Here is an 18273-nt window from a genome sequence, read left to right on the forward strand (position 1 = left end):
TGCTTCAGGTTGCAGGGCTGTCTGTAGGCAAGGACTGGCCTGTCTCCCAAGATTTGTGAGAGTGTTGGGTCATCCTTTAGGATAGGTTGTAGATCCTTAATAATGCGTTGGAGGGATTTTAGTTGGGGGCTGAAGGTGACGGCTAGTGGCGTTCTGTTATTTTCTTTGTTAGGCCTGTTCTGTAGTAGGTAACTTCTGGGAACTCTTCTGGCTCTATCAATCTGTTTCTTTACTTCCGCAGGTGGGTATTGTAGTTGTAAGAAAGCTTGACAGAGATCTTGTAGGTGTTTGTCTCTGTCTGAGGGGTTGGAGCAAATGCGGTTGTATCGCAGAGCTTGGCTGTAGACAATGGATCGTGTGGTGCGGTCAGGGTGAAAGCTGGAGGCATGTAGGTAGGAATAGCGTTCAGTAGGTTTCCGGTATAGGGTGGTGTTTATGTGACCATTGTTTATTAGCACTGTAGTGTCCAGGAAGTGGATCTCTTGTGTGGACTGGACCAGGCTGAGGTTGATGGTGGGATGGAAGTTGTTGAAATCATGGTGGAATTCCTCAAGGGCTTCTTTTCCATGGGTCCAGATGATGAAAATGTCATCAATATAGCGCAAGTAGAGTAGGGGCTTTAGGGGACGAGAGCTGAGGAAGCAAGGATCAGCCATAAATCAGCCATAAAAATGTTGGCATACTGTGGGGCCATGCGGGTACCCATAGCAGTGCCGCTGATCTGAAGGTATACATTGTCCCCAAATGTAAAATAGTTATGGGTAAGGACAAAGTCACAAAGTTCAGCCACCAGGTTAGCCGTGACGTTATCGGGGATAGTGTTCTTGACGGCTTGTAGTCCATCTTTGTGTGGAATGTTGGTGTAGAGGGCTTCTACATCCATAGTGGCCAGGATGGTGTTATCAGGAAGATCACCGATGGATTGAAGTTTCCTCAGGAAGTCAGTGGTGTCTCGAAGGTAGCTGGGAGTGCTGGTAGCGTAGGGCCTGAGGAGGGAGTCTACATAGCCAGACAATCCTGCTGTCACGGTGCCAATGCCTGAGATGATGGGGCGCCCAGGATTTCCAGGTTTATGGATCTTGGGTAGTAGATAGAATATCCCAGGTCGGGGTTCCAGGGGTGTGTCTGTGTGGATTTGATCTTGTGCTTTTTCAGGAAGTTTCTTGAGCAAATGCTGTAGTTGCTTTTGGTAACTCTCAGTGGGATCATAGGGTAATGGCTTGTAGAAACTCGTGTTGGAGAGCTGCCGAGCAGCCTCTTGTTCATATTCCGACCTATTCATGATGACAACAGCACCTCCTTTGTCAGCCTTTTTGATTATGATGTCAGAGTTGTTTCTGAGGCTGTGGATGGCATTGCGTTCCGCATGGCTGAGGTTATGGGGCAAGTGATGCTGCTTTTCCACAATTTCAGCCCGTGCACGTCGGCGGAAGCACTCTATGTAGAAGTCCAGTCTGCTGTGCGGGGGTGAGAGAACCTGGATTTGTGCAGGAAATGGCCCAACTTGATTATCATGCACATTGTGTAGAGAGTTGTCACTTTGGATGGGCTATTACCAGCAGGAGAGTGAATTTGTGTGTGGGGGGTGGAGGGTGAGAAAACCTGGATTTGTGCTGGAAATGGCCCAACTTGATGATCACTTTAGATAAGCTATTACCAGCAAGACAGTGGGGTGGGAGGAGGTATTGTTTCATATTCTCTGTGTGTATATAAAGTCTGCTGCAGTTTCCATGGTATGCATCTGATGAAGTGAGCTGTAGCTCACGAAAGCTCATGCTCAAATAAATTGGTTAGTCTCTAAGGTGCCACAAGTACTCCTTTTCTTTTTGCGAATACAGACTAACACGGCTGTTACTCTGAAACCTGACTTAAACTACATAGCCAAAACAATTTGAGTTACCCATGGAATGGTTAGGTTTAAGCCAAACCCTGGACATAATTGGAGTTTCTGTGTGGGGAGGGATTATGTAACTTTCCTATTTGCATATTAGAATATAGTGGAGTTGGCCTATGGTACAGGGTAGCACAATCCTGAGGACTGCATTGTGGCTTTTATGGGTGATTCTAGTGGCTGGAAATAGCCATAGCATTGGAATACCCTGGCAAAACTCCTTCCCCTAACAATACTCATGCCCCTCGAACTGGTGGCATCTGTAGAGTGGCATAGAGCTATCTAAACCCACCTCAGTTACCAGGAACTGCCTCTATGTTGGGGGAATTATTTGTGGAATACTTACAGCTTACTTTATGATGCCTTTATGTTGGCAAAACTGATAGGAGCTGCAGAGCACTGATGTGTCACATCCTAAAGGTTCTGTACTTCTAACAGTTACACCAGCTAATACAATTGCTTTCTTTCTCTGCCTCAATCATCCAGATCCCTGATGTGATGGGCAGCTGAAAAACAGTCACACAGTCTTCCACACAGGGTATGTGTAGGCAGCAATGCAGTGCACAGCCCTGCAGGTCTGAGCCTAGGCTCAAGCCAAACCCGCCTTGCATCCACACTGCAAATTTGCTAATCTAGGGCTCAGACCCAAGGTCCCAGGATCCTGCAGGGTTCGAGGATATGAACTCGTTTTAAACTGGGACCTCGGTTATTGGTTTCCTGTGTGTGTGGCCCCGGCTTGACTCTGGTCCCAGAATTCCGCCAGATGTATCCCAGAGTTCCGGGTGGCAGAGAAGCAGTGCAGCAGGCATCCATCACCATGGCTAGAAGTGCCATTACTGTCTGGCCAAGTGCCCTCCCTCTGCCTGCTCCTGTTCCACTAGTGGCTTCGGCTCTACTTTGCTGATGCATGGAGCTTGCCCAGAGCAAGAAGCAAAGTTGCCAGGTGGGAGGCTGCATGCACTCGCCACCCTCGCAGTGCATGCAGCCCGGACACCCCTGCACAGGCAGCCCCAAGGAGAGTAAGTGGGGCCTGGGAGCAAGGGACAGGGAGGGGCAGTGGCAGAGTTCCCAGCTCAGCACGTCCAGGGGTCTCTGGGTGGTTCTTACTACTGCCTGGCTCCGGCTTCTGGCCTGGCCAGGGACAGGCCTTGGGGGGAAGAAGAAAGAAGGGCGTAGGGTCTCATGGTGAGGGGGGCTAAGGCCCATCTCAGCCCCTCCCAACGGGAAGAGGCTGGCGCTGCCCCTGAGCCTCGGACAGGTGTGGAGCAGCGCCAGAGGGAAATTGGGACAAATGTTGTCCCAGAGTCATTCAGCCCAGGACCAGGACTTGAAATGTTCCACCCTATTAGGGATGGTTGGTCACCCTTGGGGAGTGGGAGGGAGCTAGGCATTTTGGGATATATTTACTTTGACTTAGATCTGCACACTGCAGTGTGGATGCCAGAGCCCTAGGTTTGAGCATGGGTCAGAAAATTCTTAACTGATGATTAAAATGAAATGTAGACACTCATGCTCAGGGTTTTCTGGCACAGATGAGCTGACTTGAGTCCCACTAACTCTCGGCTTACATTCCTGTGTAGACATAGCCATAGCCAATGTTTGTTGATTGGCTGCTTCTGGATCAGACTCTAGGAAAGCTGGTTGTTTCTATCAGCAGCAGGCCTCTACATTTGAATTCTCAAAACTAGCCCATGGTGGGAAATGCTGTTGTATCTTTGTTGCCCAGGCTTCTATAAATTCTTTCAGAGTATGACTTACTCTAACTTCAGTGTGCAGCCCAAAACACTGAAGTGGCTTAACTTACTGCTCTGGTCAGAAATACTGGAGTGGGCCCTTGTTCTTGAACTTTGAATATAGAAAATGAATAATTTGGGCCAAGCTCTAAGGTGGCATTCTAAGTGGTATAAATTAAACCCAGGTGTGTAAGCTACTTGAATTTAAGGGTGAAAATCCATGTTGGGATTCTGTGGTGCAATTAAGGACCTGGGGACAGATTTAAAAGGCAGCTAAAAATGCAGATGGGCACCCAGTGGGCTTTAGGGGTGCCAACTTTCTTAATTGCAGAAAACTGAACACCCTTGCCCCGCCCCCTCCCGGAGGCCTCGCCCCTTCCCCATTTCTTCCCTGCTCTCCACTGACTCCATCCGCCCTCTCTCCGTCACTTGCTCCTCCCCACCCTCACTCACTTGCTCATTTTCACCGGGCTGGGGCAGGGGGTAGAGGTGTGGGAGGGGGTGAGGGCTCTGGTTGGAGGTGGGCCTGGGGTGGGGCTGGGGATGAGGGGTTTGGAGTGTGGGAGGGGGCTCTGGGCTGAGGCAAGGGGTTGGGGTGTGGGAGGGGGTACAGGTTCTGGGTTGGAGGTGCAGGCTCCTGGGTGGGGCCAGAAATGAGGTGTTCAGGGTGGGGAGGGGGCTCAGGACTGGTGCAGGGGATTAGGGCATGGGGGGTGAGGGCTCCGGATTGAGGGTGCGGGCTCTGGGGTGGGGCTAGGAATGAGGGTTTTGGGATGCAGGAGGGGGCTCAGGAATGGGTCAGGGGGTTGGAGTGCAGGAGGGGGTGAGTGGCGCAGGCTCTGGGTGGTGCTTACTGGGCGTAGTTCCTGGCCAATGGGAGTTGCAGAGCCGGCGCTTGGGGTGGGGGCAGTGCATAGAGCCCCCTATGCCTACGAGCAGGAGGGACATGATGGCTGCTTCCCAGGAGCCGCGCAGCGCTGGGTAGGGAGCCTGCCAGCCCCGCGCCAATTGGACTTTTAACACCCCGGTCACTGGTACTGACTGGAGCTGCCAGGGTTACTTTTTGACTAGCTGTTCCAGTTGAAAACTGGACACCTGGCAACCCTAGTGAGCCTGCATGTCTGTGCAAACCTGATCCCTGGTCCTTGGAGGTGCAGGTCCCTTACATATTCCATTTGTGGAGTTCAGTGTCTCTAAGGATTTATCCTTATCGCTAGTGTGATGAAGGCAGCTGAAACCATGGAAGAAAGAGAAATATCAACGATCATATCTACTCAGGTGAACACCATAAAGGGTCACAGATAAAAATTTATCATCATAGACCCCTATATGGAAACTATATTCTCATCAATGAAAACATTAAATATTAAAATTGGATACCTGGATTCCTTTTGTGATGTATAAAATATAGTATGCCAGATATGTTGTAACTGTATGAATCATATATAGCAGCAGTTCTCAAACTTTTGTACTGGTGACCCCTTTCAGACAAAAAGCACCTGAGTGCAACCCCCCATATAAATTAAAAACACCTTTTTATATTTAACACTATTATAAATGCTGGAGGCAAAGTGAGGTTTGGGGTGGAGGCTGACAGCTTATGACCCCCCATATAATAACCTCACAACCCTCTGAGGGGTCATGCCCCCCAATTTGAGAACCCCTGATTTATAGCCACAAGTTCAAATGCGTACATAAACCAGATATAAAAATATAAAATTGATACTCTGACTATGGTATCATTATTCACAAATGTAATAAAATCTAATAATGGAACTATTGGAATGTATTGGTATATGAGACAAGTATATAATATAATCAATACATTTTACAAAACATATAGAATAAAGTCCTCAGCTGCTGTCAATCAGCATAGATCCATTGAAGTCAATGAAGTTATGCTAATTTTGAAAGTAGTAAGGCTCTGGCTATGAATATATGATTAATATATTTTCAGTAATTTAATATTTATACATTACACTATTGTGACACACAGGCACCCCAATAGTCACCACTCTCATGTAATTAGGATATGTTTTGTACGAAGTATGCCTTGTGAGATATCATTCTAAAAGTCTTTTTCTGCTAGACAGTAATAACTTGTTAGATTGTATGTGCTATCATCGTATGTGAAGTTATTAAGTTTGGCTATGTATGTGTTACTGATACATGTTGTGAGGTTGAAAATACCCACAAGCAGCCTTTCAGGTACAACAGTAAAAAGACCAAACAATGTTAATGGCTTACTGAGGAAATGCACACAAGCCAAGGATTATGCCAGGAACTGTATACAACAGAAACCTCTCAGAGATAGCACTACACAATGGGAACTGTTTGACCCAGGTCACAGCAAAAGAGCTTTCCAGCAACTGGGAAGAAAATATAAAAGGAGGAAAAGGGCAGCATAAGGGGACCTCATTCTCCCTACAACAACACACCTGGAAACACCTGAGGAATAAAGACTGAACAGGGGGAAGTGATGGTCCCAGGCCAAAGGGACCTGTGTATGGAAAACCTGGGAAACCCAAGCTGCAAAGCCAAGGTGGCTTCTGCCTTAAGAATCTGCCAGACTGTTTATCACTCAGGGTGAGATTTGCTAATTCACATCCTACCTATCTAGTAAGTTACGCTCAGTTTGCGGTTTTGTTTATTTACTAGGTAATCTGCTTTGATCTGTTTGCTATTACTTATAATCACTTAATCTATCTGTTTGTAGTTAATAAATTTATTTTGTTTTAATCCAAACCACTGTGCGTTTGATTAAGATGTCTAGGGAAAATCTCAGCTTGGTTACCACTAGTGTGCGTGGTCCTCTTCACATTGAGGGAGAGGCAGACTGGGTTTAAACCCATATACTGGCCAGATTTGACCAGGGCAGGATGGTACTGCTCTGGGTTCCTAGGCTAAATTCCCTCTAAGCTGCATGACTGCGCAGCTGCCTATAAAGCACCATGCAGGTGTTCAGGGCTCTGGAGGGAAGAGGTGCCTCTCCGCAAGCCCTGAACCTGCCATAGCTCCCCTCCCCCAGCCCCAAACCTGTCGCAGCCCCAAACCTTCCATGGCTTGGGGACAGGTGCCCTTCCCCTGCAGCCCAGGTGCTGCTGTGAGGAGAGAGATCTGGGGGGAGTCCTCTCTTCCCACCATAGCCCAGGGAGCCCCACTGTACCCCAAGCCCCTCAGCCCCACCCCAGAGCCCACACCTCCAGATGGTGCCCGAACCCCCCCCCCCTAACCCCAACCCTCTGCCCCAGCCCTGAGTCCCTCATCCCCAGCCCCACCCCAGAGCCAGCACCCCCTGCTGGAGACCTCACCCCCCAGAACCCCAACCCTCTGCCCCAGCCCTGAGCCCCCTCCCACACTCCAAACCCCTCAGCCCCACCTCACCACATGAATTTTGTTATGTCCACCAATACGGAGGTGAAGTGTCACACATCACCTCCGTATTGGTGCACATAACAAAATTCATTCTGTGCATGGGTGGGAAAAATTAGAGGAAACATTGGTCCTAGGCTGGGAGGCAGGTGGTTAGAGAGCCTGCATGTGACTTCAGCTGGGTGTGTCCCTACCTGTGTGAATGCTGGTGAAAGTGCAGGCTTGGAGGGCTTTGCAACTTGTACGGCAACACCGTGTGAGAGGGAGCCCAGGCTGGTGGGTCAGATGGCTCAGTGATACCCCAGTTCTAGGTGGCCCCCGAGGGGGAACCCCTCCCAACTATATTTTAAATGTAAAAGGTAGTGAGGTTCATACTATTGAAAGCACTTTGAAACTGTTTGGTAGGACAGATGAGTTTTCTGCAGCCCTGAGCTTTGTGTTTGCTGCTGAGAGTTCTGGGGAAGTCCATCTCAGTCGGGTTATAAGTTAAAGTAGTGATGGAATACTTTATTTTAGGTTTCAGAGTAACAGCCGTGTTAGTCTGTATTCGCAAAAAGAAAAGGAGTACTTGTGGCACCTTAGAGACTAACTAATTTATTAGAGCATAAGCTTTCGTGAGCTACAGCTCACTTCCTCAGATGCATATCGTGGAAACTGCAGCAGGCTTTATATATACACAGAGAATATGAAACAATACCTCCTCCCACCCCACTGTCCTGCTGGTAATAGCTTATCTAAAGTGATCATCAGGTGGGCCATTTCCAGCACAAATCCAGGTTTTCTCACCCTCCACCCCCCCACACAAATTCACTCTCCTGCTGGTGATAGCCCATCCAAAGTGACAACTCTTTACACAATGTGCATGACAATCAAGTTGGGCTATTTCCTGCACAAATCCAGGTTTTCTCACATCCCCCCCACCCCCATACACACACAAACTCACTCTCCTGCTGGTAATAGCTCATCCAAACTGACCACTCTTCAAGTTTAAATCCAAGTTAAACCAGAACATCTGGGGGGGGGGGTAGGAAAAAACAAGAGGAAACAGGCTACCTTGCATAATGACTTAGCCACTCCCAGTCTCTATTTAAGCCTAAATTAATAGTATCCAATTTGCAAATGAATTCCAATAAAATTGCAATAATTCCATAAACCAGTCGGAGAACACTTCAATCTCTCTGGTCACGCAATCACAGACATGAAGGTCGCTATCTTAAAACAAAAAAACTTCAAATCCAGACTCCAGCGAGAAACTGCTGAATTGGAATTCATTTGCAAATTGGATACTATTAATTTAGGCTTAAATAGAGACTGGGAGTGGCTAAGTCATTATGCAAGGTAGCCTGTTTCCTCTTGTTTTTTCCTACCCCCCCCCCCAGATGTTCTGGTTTAACTTGGATTTAAACTTGAAGAGTGGTCAGTTTGGATGAGCTATTACCAGCAGGAGAGTGAGTTTGTGTGTGTATGGGGGGGGGATGTGAGAAAACCTGGATTTGTGCAGGAAATAGCCCAACTTGATTGTCATGCACATTGTGTAAAGAGTTGTCACTTTGGATGGGCTATCACCAGCAGGAGAGTGAATTTGTGTGGGGGGGTGGAGGGTGAGAAAACCTGGATTTGTGCTGGAAATGGCCCACCTGATGATCACTTTAGATAAGCTATTACCAGCAGGACAGTGGGGTGGGAGGAGGTATTGTTTCATATTCTCTGTGTATATATAAAGCCTGCTGCAGTTTCCACGATATGCATCTGAGGAAGTGAGCTGTAGCTCACGAAAGCTTATGCTCTAATAAATTAGTTAGTCTCTAAGGTGCCACAAGTACTCCTTTTCTTTTTACTTTATTTTACATCTTCCTAATAGCTGTTTTCTGGCCACTTGCACTTCAGGACACAGTAGGCTTAGTGGGATTTTTATTTTGACATTCTTTTTCTTTGGCTGGCCATGTCATCTCATCTGACTACACTCCTCTTCCATGCGGTTGATATGTAAAGACTCCTTTGGCACTACGATATTGTTAGAATCTAGACTACTGTGAAAACCAGTGTAACATTTTGCCCCTTTATTGCTAACTAGAAGGGTAACTTGAACCAATCTGCCAGAGTATACTTTTCTTCATCCCTTTATCTTGTAATTTTGGGTTATGTCTCTTCTTAAAGGTAGTTTTAACTGCACACAGGTTTTCATTTGCATGTTCAGTGGAAGAATATGAAACATGTTTCCTTGGAAACTTTAAATGTCTGAAACAACCATTTACATAAACAATGCTGTCATCAAAATTTCACATTCTTCAGTTGAAGGAAAAAAACTTAAACATTTCCAATGCAAATAAGTACTACTTAATAAGCAGACAATCTAAAAAAGGCCTCTTTACTGAATGTCATAATGACCAAAAAGTTACCTACTCTTAAAATATTTCCAGATTATAAGATAATTTCATTTGTGGATTAATTGTGTGCACTGAAATAACTGTTTAGAGTGTTTTCAAATTCAACTTAAACATTTATCTCTAATTGCCATGCAAAACACTGTTGCCCTTTCCTCTGGGTAAGGCAAAAACAACTGTCATTCCCATTTTAACAGAGCTTGTTTCCACCTGTCAAGAGCATTCTGGTTGCTTTAATCATTCTGTTCATAACTCCTGATTTTTCTCTTCAGGTTTGCATAGAAATTCCCTCAAATTCTTATATGTTCAGTGACCTGTGTCAACTCAAGATTTTTTTTTTCTGCCTTAGATACCTATTTTATAGAATTTCCCGAACCAAACATAAAGGTTTTTTTTCCCCATACTTCAGAGAAGTTCAAGAACAGAAAACACAAAATGTATTGCACACCTGCTCTGCTGCACTTACCCACATACAATATATCCATTAGAAAAGTCCAACTGTATTAGTAAATAAATCATAATTTCCCACTTTGCAACCTTCATGCTCCCCCATAAACAAAACACAGCAAAACCGTTGCTTGCCCCCTGTTGCTGTTGTGTTCTGTTTTAAAATACTGGACCAAGCAAGACTAAGTAGCAGGGTTCAAAGCTGTAGACACTAAGGGTATGTGTACACTGCAACAAAACACCCACAGCTCACCTGGGTCAGCTGACTCGGACTTGTGGAGCTTGGGCCATGGGGTTATAAAATTGCAATATAGATGTTCAGACTTCTGCTGGAACCCGGATCTGGGACTTTCCTGCCTCATGGGGTCTCAGAGCTGGGCACCAGCCCAAGCCTCAATGTCTACACTGCAATTTTATCGCCTTGCAGCCCAAACCGCCCTCCTACCCCAGCCCACCATCCGCCAGCCTGAATGAGTTGACCTGGGCCAGCCACAGGTAATTTTACTGCAGTGTAGACAGACTGCGAATGAAGCCCTTCTTCCTGAACTGATTAGCTACTTTGTCCTTTTTAAAAAATCTTTTAATTGTCTGCCATGTGTAAGTAGTATTGCTACTGTATTGCTAAATACCTAGTTCTATATTGGAATCTATAATAATAAGTAATAATAAGTAATATAATATTGTATTTAAATAGATCCAGGAGTCATAAACAACTTTGAGCGACTGGTATTATTACCTATATTTTTCAGATGGCGAAACAATGGCAAAGAGAGGTTAAGTGACTTGCCAAAGGTCACACAACAAGGCATTGATAAAACTGGGTCTAGAAACAAAGTCCCTTGCTCTCCAAAGTGAAATGATTTCATTAAAGTCAATGGCAAAACTCCCATTGACTGTTCTGGGGCCAGGATTTCACCCCCAGCCCATTGTGCTGATAGACCATGCTGAGAGGCTGCAGAACTGACTTGTCACTAAAATGTATTTCCATTGTTGTATTATGTTTGTATGTCTATGTTCATAGTTAAACACATTTAGAGTATGATACGTAACTGACTTAAATTTTATTGTATTTTTATTCATTTTACATTAGATATAGCTTGGAAACTTTGAGACATAGACAATGTTTAGGGTTTTTTTCCCCCCAACAAGATTGGGGGGTTAGAAGAAGATGAACAAGCAAATGTCCATTAAAGTTATCAAAGTCTCAAACAACAGTGGAAGAACTTTTTTTTCATATTTAGGGTGTCATGAAAATTTCCAAGTGAGCTACTGATTAGTATATAAACAATGCTAAATGTGAAGTATGTCTTTAGACATTTGTTTCTTCTTACTGTGTGATGTCTCAAATGAAAAGGAGGGGGAGGGAAAAATCAGTTTTAAAAACAATGTTAAGCTAAATTTATGTATATGAAAAAAAACACTTTTTCCATCAAGAAAATTATGGAACCAAGTTTAAATTTGATGTCTAATAAAAAGTGTTATTTTATTATTACTCTCTTTGGTCCAAATTCATAGTCATCAGTTAAATTAGACCTGGCATGAAACTGGTCTTAAATACGTTGTCTCTGGTTTTGTGAGATGTTTACATATTGTATTTCAGATTTATCTCCACCTTCTTTAACTTGGTGATTTTCTCAGAATACAAATATACACATGGAAAGGCAATTCCAAACCTAAAGAGGCAGTTAGCATCTCTTTATTTTCACTTTGTTTAATTATTTTCAGAATCTTTCTCTCTTTTGAGAATGTCCCTACCTCTCCCGGGACTCCCTTCTGACTTTTGTTCCCTGTTTTTAAAGTGTAAGTTTCATGTAAAAACGTTGAAATATGTCAGTAATAAATTAATCCACCATCTGAGATGAAATCAAAAACCTTCCGAGTAAAATGTGAAATGATATAGTTAAAACAAAACAGAGTAAGTGTTTAAAATGATGATTAATGTAAATAGGTAAGCATTTTACCTGTATGGCATTGGTAACATTCCATCCAGCTTCCCAAGTGGTGATCAGTTTGATCTGGGCACCTTGCATGTGAGCCTTGGATTGATATCCTGGATCCTGGTGGGAGACATTAAACTCAAGGGTCTTGGTAGCATCTTGTTCCTCTTTTTCCTCGCTGTGGGTCCGGTTAAGCTCATCCCTTCTGGCAAAATTCACATTTTCTTCTTCAGCATCTAGGCAACCATCCCATTTCACCAGCCTGAAAAATAGGGACTGTGTACCCCTAAAGCGATGGGGAAGAGATGAAAGAGTCTGCTTCAGGTAAGCCATCCTGAATACCAGCTATTAAAATAAAATCTTTTCCTGGCTGTCCTTATTTTTTGCAGTAGTTGTGTGTTGTTAGTCCCTTTGTTAATTAGCATTGACACTGTAGCTATGATTTATGAGGTCTGTTGGCCTTCAGTCTTTTATTTGTGTCAGTTTCAAATGGCAAACTAAAGGAACATCCCCAGGGTCTTCAAGGTGCTGCTCAGAGTCAATGAGGTTTAGTAGCCTGCAAGCTGAAATTTACAATTCAAATCCTTTTACTTATGGTAAGTACATAGATCAGTCACTCGTGAAGAAGCTACAAGTGGTTGCAAGAATCTGTTCCTGGAAATTATGCAAACATGTTTTTCAATACAAGTAAATATTCCTCAAAAAAAAAATTACTGCATTAAAAAGCAGCATTGACTGACTGATATAAACCAAATGAATGTAATATATATATAGAAGTTAATAGAGCAGGCTATTGTTGGGTTAAATTAAGGTTTATTACATTGTCCATGAGCTAAGTAGTCCCATCATATTTAGACCAAATTATATCATTCATGTGTAGAGTTATAACATTACAACAACTTTAAAAAGAATAATTTATTCAAAATTAACTAGAGAATGGGGGCAAATATAAATATAAATAACTATCTACTTCTCCAGATGTGAGAATTTCCTGCTCTTATTTATTGTCTACAGAGGTCAGTAGAACTTTAAAAATGTTTTAAAAACATAAGCTCAAAGTTTAAAACTTCTAGCATATTTATAACCATTTCTATTTCATAGTATTTTTCTGAGGAGAGAGAGGAGCATTTTTTAATGCTGTTTAGCTCTGTCTGTTCATTCCAGGGCTATAAATAAAGATACATTAGTCTTTACACACCATAAGACCATAGAAACAGTATCTATTTTGTTTTCCTTATTTTCATGGAGAGGCACCTGGGATTTGTGCAAGGAAGGAAAAGAGAGGGAGTGTAGTTTCAGGATTCACTAGTTTTTAGTGTCATCTCTGCCCCTTTTCTGCATAGAAAAGCAATCTTCTCCTGAGAGTCTGGTGTTAAGGGAATCTGCCAGTATCCCTTTGTTAAATCCAGAGTGGTGATATATTGGGCTTCTCCCAGCCAGTCTGAATTCATCCACCCAAGGCAGGGGGTAGATATCATTTCTGAAACTGTTCACCTTTCTGAAGTCTATACAGAAATGTAGTGAGTTATCTGACTTTGGAACCAGCAGAGTAGGACTTCTCCAGTCACTTTGGGATATCCCGAGTTCTGACATGACCTTGAGCTCTTTCTTGATAACCCTCCTCAGTTTTGGGGGGATTGGTTGGAGCTCTTCTGTATTACTTTACTGGGTTCCATATTAATGTGATTGTGGCCCATGGATATGTTCTCATGATGGGCTGAGAATATCTTTGTAAAAGTGATTGGAGTGCCTGTTTTGTTTGCTTCTGGTTTAGGTTCTCTCTGAGGGGCACTGAGCTTTCTTTCAGGCAATCTCTAATTTGGGATCCCAGTTCCTCAGCATATGGCATGATGAAGTGGCTTTCCCTGGCTTCAGCAAATTTACATGGTCAATTTGTGATTCATCCCCCCCATTTGTCTAATTAAATAGTTTGCAGTTCCATCTCATTTACCACCTCATAAGGGTCTTGCCACTTGACCATAAGCTTTGATTCAGAGATTGTTGCTTGACTGGAAGACACATAGTCTTGCCCCTTTATTATAATGTAATTGTTGTTGTGCCTGTGCTCCTTCCTCTAGCATAGCATTCCATAGCTTCCAGTCTCTCATGTAACTTTAAGACATATTGTACAAGGTTTTTGGTTCTTGGAGCCTGGCTTTCCCATGTCTCTCACACCATGTCTAGTATGCCTCTTGGTGGTTGCCCATATAGCACTTGCAGTGGTGAAAACCCTTTCAAGGCTTGTGATACTTCCTTAATGGAGAAAGTAGGGCCAGGAGTAGTTGATCCCAATATTAAGAGTCTTGGATAATGAATTTCTTGAGCATTCTCTTTACCATCTGATTAAGTCTTTCCACTGGACATCTGTCTATGGATGGTACACAGATGAGCAGGGCCCTACCAAATTAACGGACATGAAAAATGCGTCATGGACCATGAAATCTGGTCTCCCGCCGTGAAATCTGATCTTGTGTGTGCTTTCACCCTATACTATACAGATTTCACAAGGGAAACCAACGTTTCTCAGATTGGAGGTCCTGACCCAAAAGGAAGTTGCAGAGGGTCACAAGGCTATTTTAGAGGGGGGTGGTAATATTGCCACCCTTACTTCTGCACTGCCTTCAGCGCTCAGCAGCCAGAGAGCAGTGGCTATTGGCTGGGTGCCCAGCTCTGAAGGCAGTGCCCTGCCAGCAGCAACACAGAAGTAAGGGCACTAGTACCACACTCCTCCATACAATAACCTTGCGACACCCCCCCCGCCCCCCCACAACTCCTTTTTGGGTCAGGACCCCTACAATTACACCACCATGAAATTTCAGATTTAAATAGCTGAAATCATGAAATTTATGATTTTAAAAATCCTATGACTGTGAAAATGAACAAAGTGGACTGTGAAATTGATAGGGCCCTACAGATGTGTATAATGCTTTGACTTTTAGTAGGCCACAGAACTCTCTTATCAGATTGTAAAACCTGTTCCCTGGTCCATCATGATCTCTTTGGGAGTCTCTACCCAGGCAAAGGCCTTCAGCAGCTCATTAGCAATAGTCTTGTCATTCATTGTCTGGAATGGTATGACTTCCGGCTACTGGGTGACCAAGTCCATGATAACAAGAATATGCTGGTGTCCAGAGGCACTCTTCTCTAGGAGACTGTGGTGGGGCGGTCGTCCCACCCCCTGAGAACAGGGCTGCAATAGGCCTTTTGAGGCTGCGCAGGCCAGCAGCCAATCAGAGAAAGCCTGGGGATAGCCAATCAGGGCCAGGCTAGGTCCTATATAAAGGCTGCCTAGCAGTTGAGAAGGCAGTCTCTCCCTGACTAGCAAGACAGAGCAGTGCTGGGCAGGCTCGGGGGAGCAGGAGAGAGCTCCAACCCCGTTACCTGCCAGGCTGCTGATCCTGCTACAAAGGGCCTAGAAGGTGCACAGGGCCAAAGAGGAAGTGGCCCAGGGAAGAATAGACGGATGAGAGGGTAATGAAGGAGGTCAGAAAGAGGCTGCTGCTAGAGGGTCCCTGGGTCGGGACCCAGAGTAGCAGGCAGGCCTGGCTTACACTACATCTGGCCATGGAAGACAGGGGCCAATACAGACGGCAACTTGCCCCTGAGCTAAGGGGCTAGGCTTTGGGTTGTGGTTGGCCACTGAGGCAGGTGCGAGTCCCAAAGACTGATGTTAACTGTGCCCCCTCCCCCCACGCTCCCCCCGGAAGGGGCTGAGTCTGGAGTAGTGGGCACTGCCGGAGGACAGTGTCCTGAAGTGGATGCTGCCGAGCGGGGAGCAACGTGGGTCCCAGGGCAGCAGAATGGACAACGGGCAAGACACCACGTGCTGAGGACACTCTGCAGTAGACAGAGCTAATTCCCGGAACAACCAGTGGGAGATGCCAGCGGTCTTGACCCGGTCACATGGGCATATAAGAATGATTATTATTGATTCAAAGAGGATCTCCATCAAGGGAAAGGGTACTAGTAGAGTCCTTTGGTGACCACTAGTTAGCATTTAGGGCATGACACACACAAATTCTCAACTTCTTTAAGGACCCCGGGCAAAAGTATTGGGTCAGGATCCTAGACTGTGTCTTATCCAGGGCCGGCCCACAACATTTTGGCACCTGAGGCAGGGAGCTCAAATGGTACCCACCCATTCCTCCTCGCTTGGGCCAAAACTTTGAAAGGTCTCAATTCTGCCTTCTTCCTGTTCTACTCCTCTCATAGTACTGCTCTGCTACCTACCCCAATAAAGGAGAACTAACAACTTAAAATGCCTTGCTCAAAAATTAAGTAACACTTAACTTTCAAACACCTGAACAGCAAATGTAATTTTTCTTGTCTGCATAGTAAACACTGGCATTTTTATCTGTTTGAATAATCAAAGAGGTGCTTTCTGTGTCTTCTTGGTTGCAAAGATTTGAACTGCTTCCTGCTGAAGGTCCACACTCTGGACCAGCTCATGCTCTATTGCAGGGACATTTTCACTAGGTTCTGTTGTTACACAATGCACCATTAAAGCCATTTGTTCCGTAAGGCTGATGTCAGGTGTGCAGTCAAGAATAACAGAATAATATCTTGCTGACTTCAGATCCACCACAATTTTCTGTTTGACTTTTGTTGCCAGTAACTGTATGATCTCATTCTGAATTGTTTTTCCAAGGTAGTGGTGTGTGTACATTTCTTGGGTGGTGATTCTTCTTAGATGCTCCTGGAGTACAGCATCAGACTCAGCCATCAGCTCCACAATTTTAAGGAAGTTTCCATAGTTTGGCACATACAGCTGATCTGAAGTTCCACACAGTGCTAGGTTTTGGGTAGCAAGCATTCTCACAATGGCAATGAGCCTTTTCAGAACATTTTGCCCGTAAAAAGACTCTGATGCAATCTTCTCTTGATGCTGATCATCTATGGTAGCCTTTAACCTTAGTCTCATCTCAAGCTCTTTTCAGCTATGGAATGCTCTCTGGTGATTTGCTGCCTTCTCAAAGCATGCCGGATTTCTAGCCAGATTTTTCTAGCCCTTTGTTCCTGTAGAACCCAATGTGGCTGGAACATTAGATTGGAAGAGTTTGTAACAAAAACAGTATCCAGCATTCTGGGTTTTTGAGTACATAAGCCATGGCCTCTCCAGTTTGTCACCATTGGGGATTTCACGCCATAATGTGTTGGATGGAAACTTCTATTTTCATTGTCTTTGTGGAACATGAAGTTTTTCACTTGCTGTGGCCCATGCAGTACAAGGAAGTCCCTCAGGCTACTGCTCAAGTGGGTCCACAGTCCTGGATCATCTAGACTTAAGGAACTAAACTCAGCAGCAGCTGTTTCTTGCACCTCCACCACTCTCTTCCCTGATCTACACTTTTTTTTAGGAATGTGCATGGTTACATCCATTTGAGATGGAGATACAGATACTGCAGTAGCTGCCAGGTCACCTGCACTCTGCCTAACTGGAAGATCAGGCATCTCCTCACTGGGGCTGGAAGGCTCGCCGTGAACATTTGTGTCTATGTATCTCAGGACAGCTCCTTCCTCCTTGGATAGAAAAGCTTCCTTTGCTTTTGCTTTTTCTGAATGCTGCCCCAGAAGGGCGTTTTCTTCTTTCACTCATGACTGCTGTTTTGTGTCAGCTATAGTGGCTCTCAACACTCAGTTGAAGGGGACAAATAAGCAGGCTGGTAGCAGGGCCTGAGCAAGGGAAGATATCAGCATCTTAAGGGCCTAACTGGCTCCTACTACTTCAGTTGACTGCCTGTTCTCCTCAAGTGGGTTCAGGGAAGCAGCGGGAAACAGGAAGCTCCCTGAGAAGCTGGTGTTAATCAGTCCAGGCTCCTGGGGGTGCTAGAGAGGTACATAAGAGGCTCCTCCTCCTCTCTCTCCCTGCAGCTCCTGCTGTTTCTGTTATTCCCTCTCACCTTTTCTCCTGCCTGTTGTCTCTTGTGCCCTCCTTCCTCCAGCACAGCACTCCACCATCTCTGCATCTAGAGCAGAGAGAATACATACGCACCAGCAGCAGACACAATTTTCTACAGTCTGGGTCCTAGTGGCACCCCCCGCCCCCCCCACAGTCTGGCAGTCTGCCTCAGTTCGCCTCATGATAAGGCCAGCCCTGGTCTTATTGTTCCCATAGTGTCCTGCACATAGGATTACGTGCGCTGAATGTCGAGCTCAAGATGATATAACCAGGGCACAAGTAATTGCATCCATATCTCATGCCTCTGCTTGTCCTGGTCTAGATGTAGTGTTCTGCATTTTCAGTTTTTGATTGTAAAAAAAAAAAAAAATTCTGGGAATTTGTCAGTGTTCATTTTCCAAACATTAAAACCAGGATGAAATCAGGCAAAAACAAGACTTAAAAAAATCGGGGTGGAGGTGAGGGGGAGAGATGGGGACTTTCATAATATACACATTTTACTACAGTATAACTGAAACCTTTTTTTATGTACAAAAGTATTTTTTGTCTCTCTGAGCTAGTAGTTTTTCCAGAAATCCTGGTTTGTACACTCTTACTCTGAGGAGAATTA

General features: G+C 44.8%; 1 protein-coding gene across 1 annotated transcript in view; it reads right to left on the reverse strand.

Annotated features, from left to right (window-relative positions):
- The window catches only part of LOC140908790 (vesicular inhibitory amino acid transporter-like), a 43549-nt gene extending 31452 nt beyond the window's left edge, over window positions 1-12097 (reverse strand). The window contains exon 1 of the mRNA XM_073336665.1: window positions 11789-12097. Coding sequence (XP_073192766.1) covers window positions 11789-12097 — 309 coding nt within the window. The remainder of the gene's footprint in view (window positions 1-11788) is intronic.
- Window positions 12098-18273: the final 6176 nt, after the last annotated feature.

The sequence above is a fragment of the Lepidochelys kempii genome, chromosome 3 (genome assembly GCF_965140265.1).
Source record: "Lepidochelys kempii isolate rLepKem1 chromosome 3, rLepKem1.hap2, whole genome shotgun sequence".
In the NCBI taxonomy this organism is placed as follows: Eukaryota; Metazoa; Chordata; order Testudines; family Cheloniidae; genus Lepidochelys; species Lepidochelys kempii.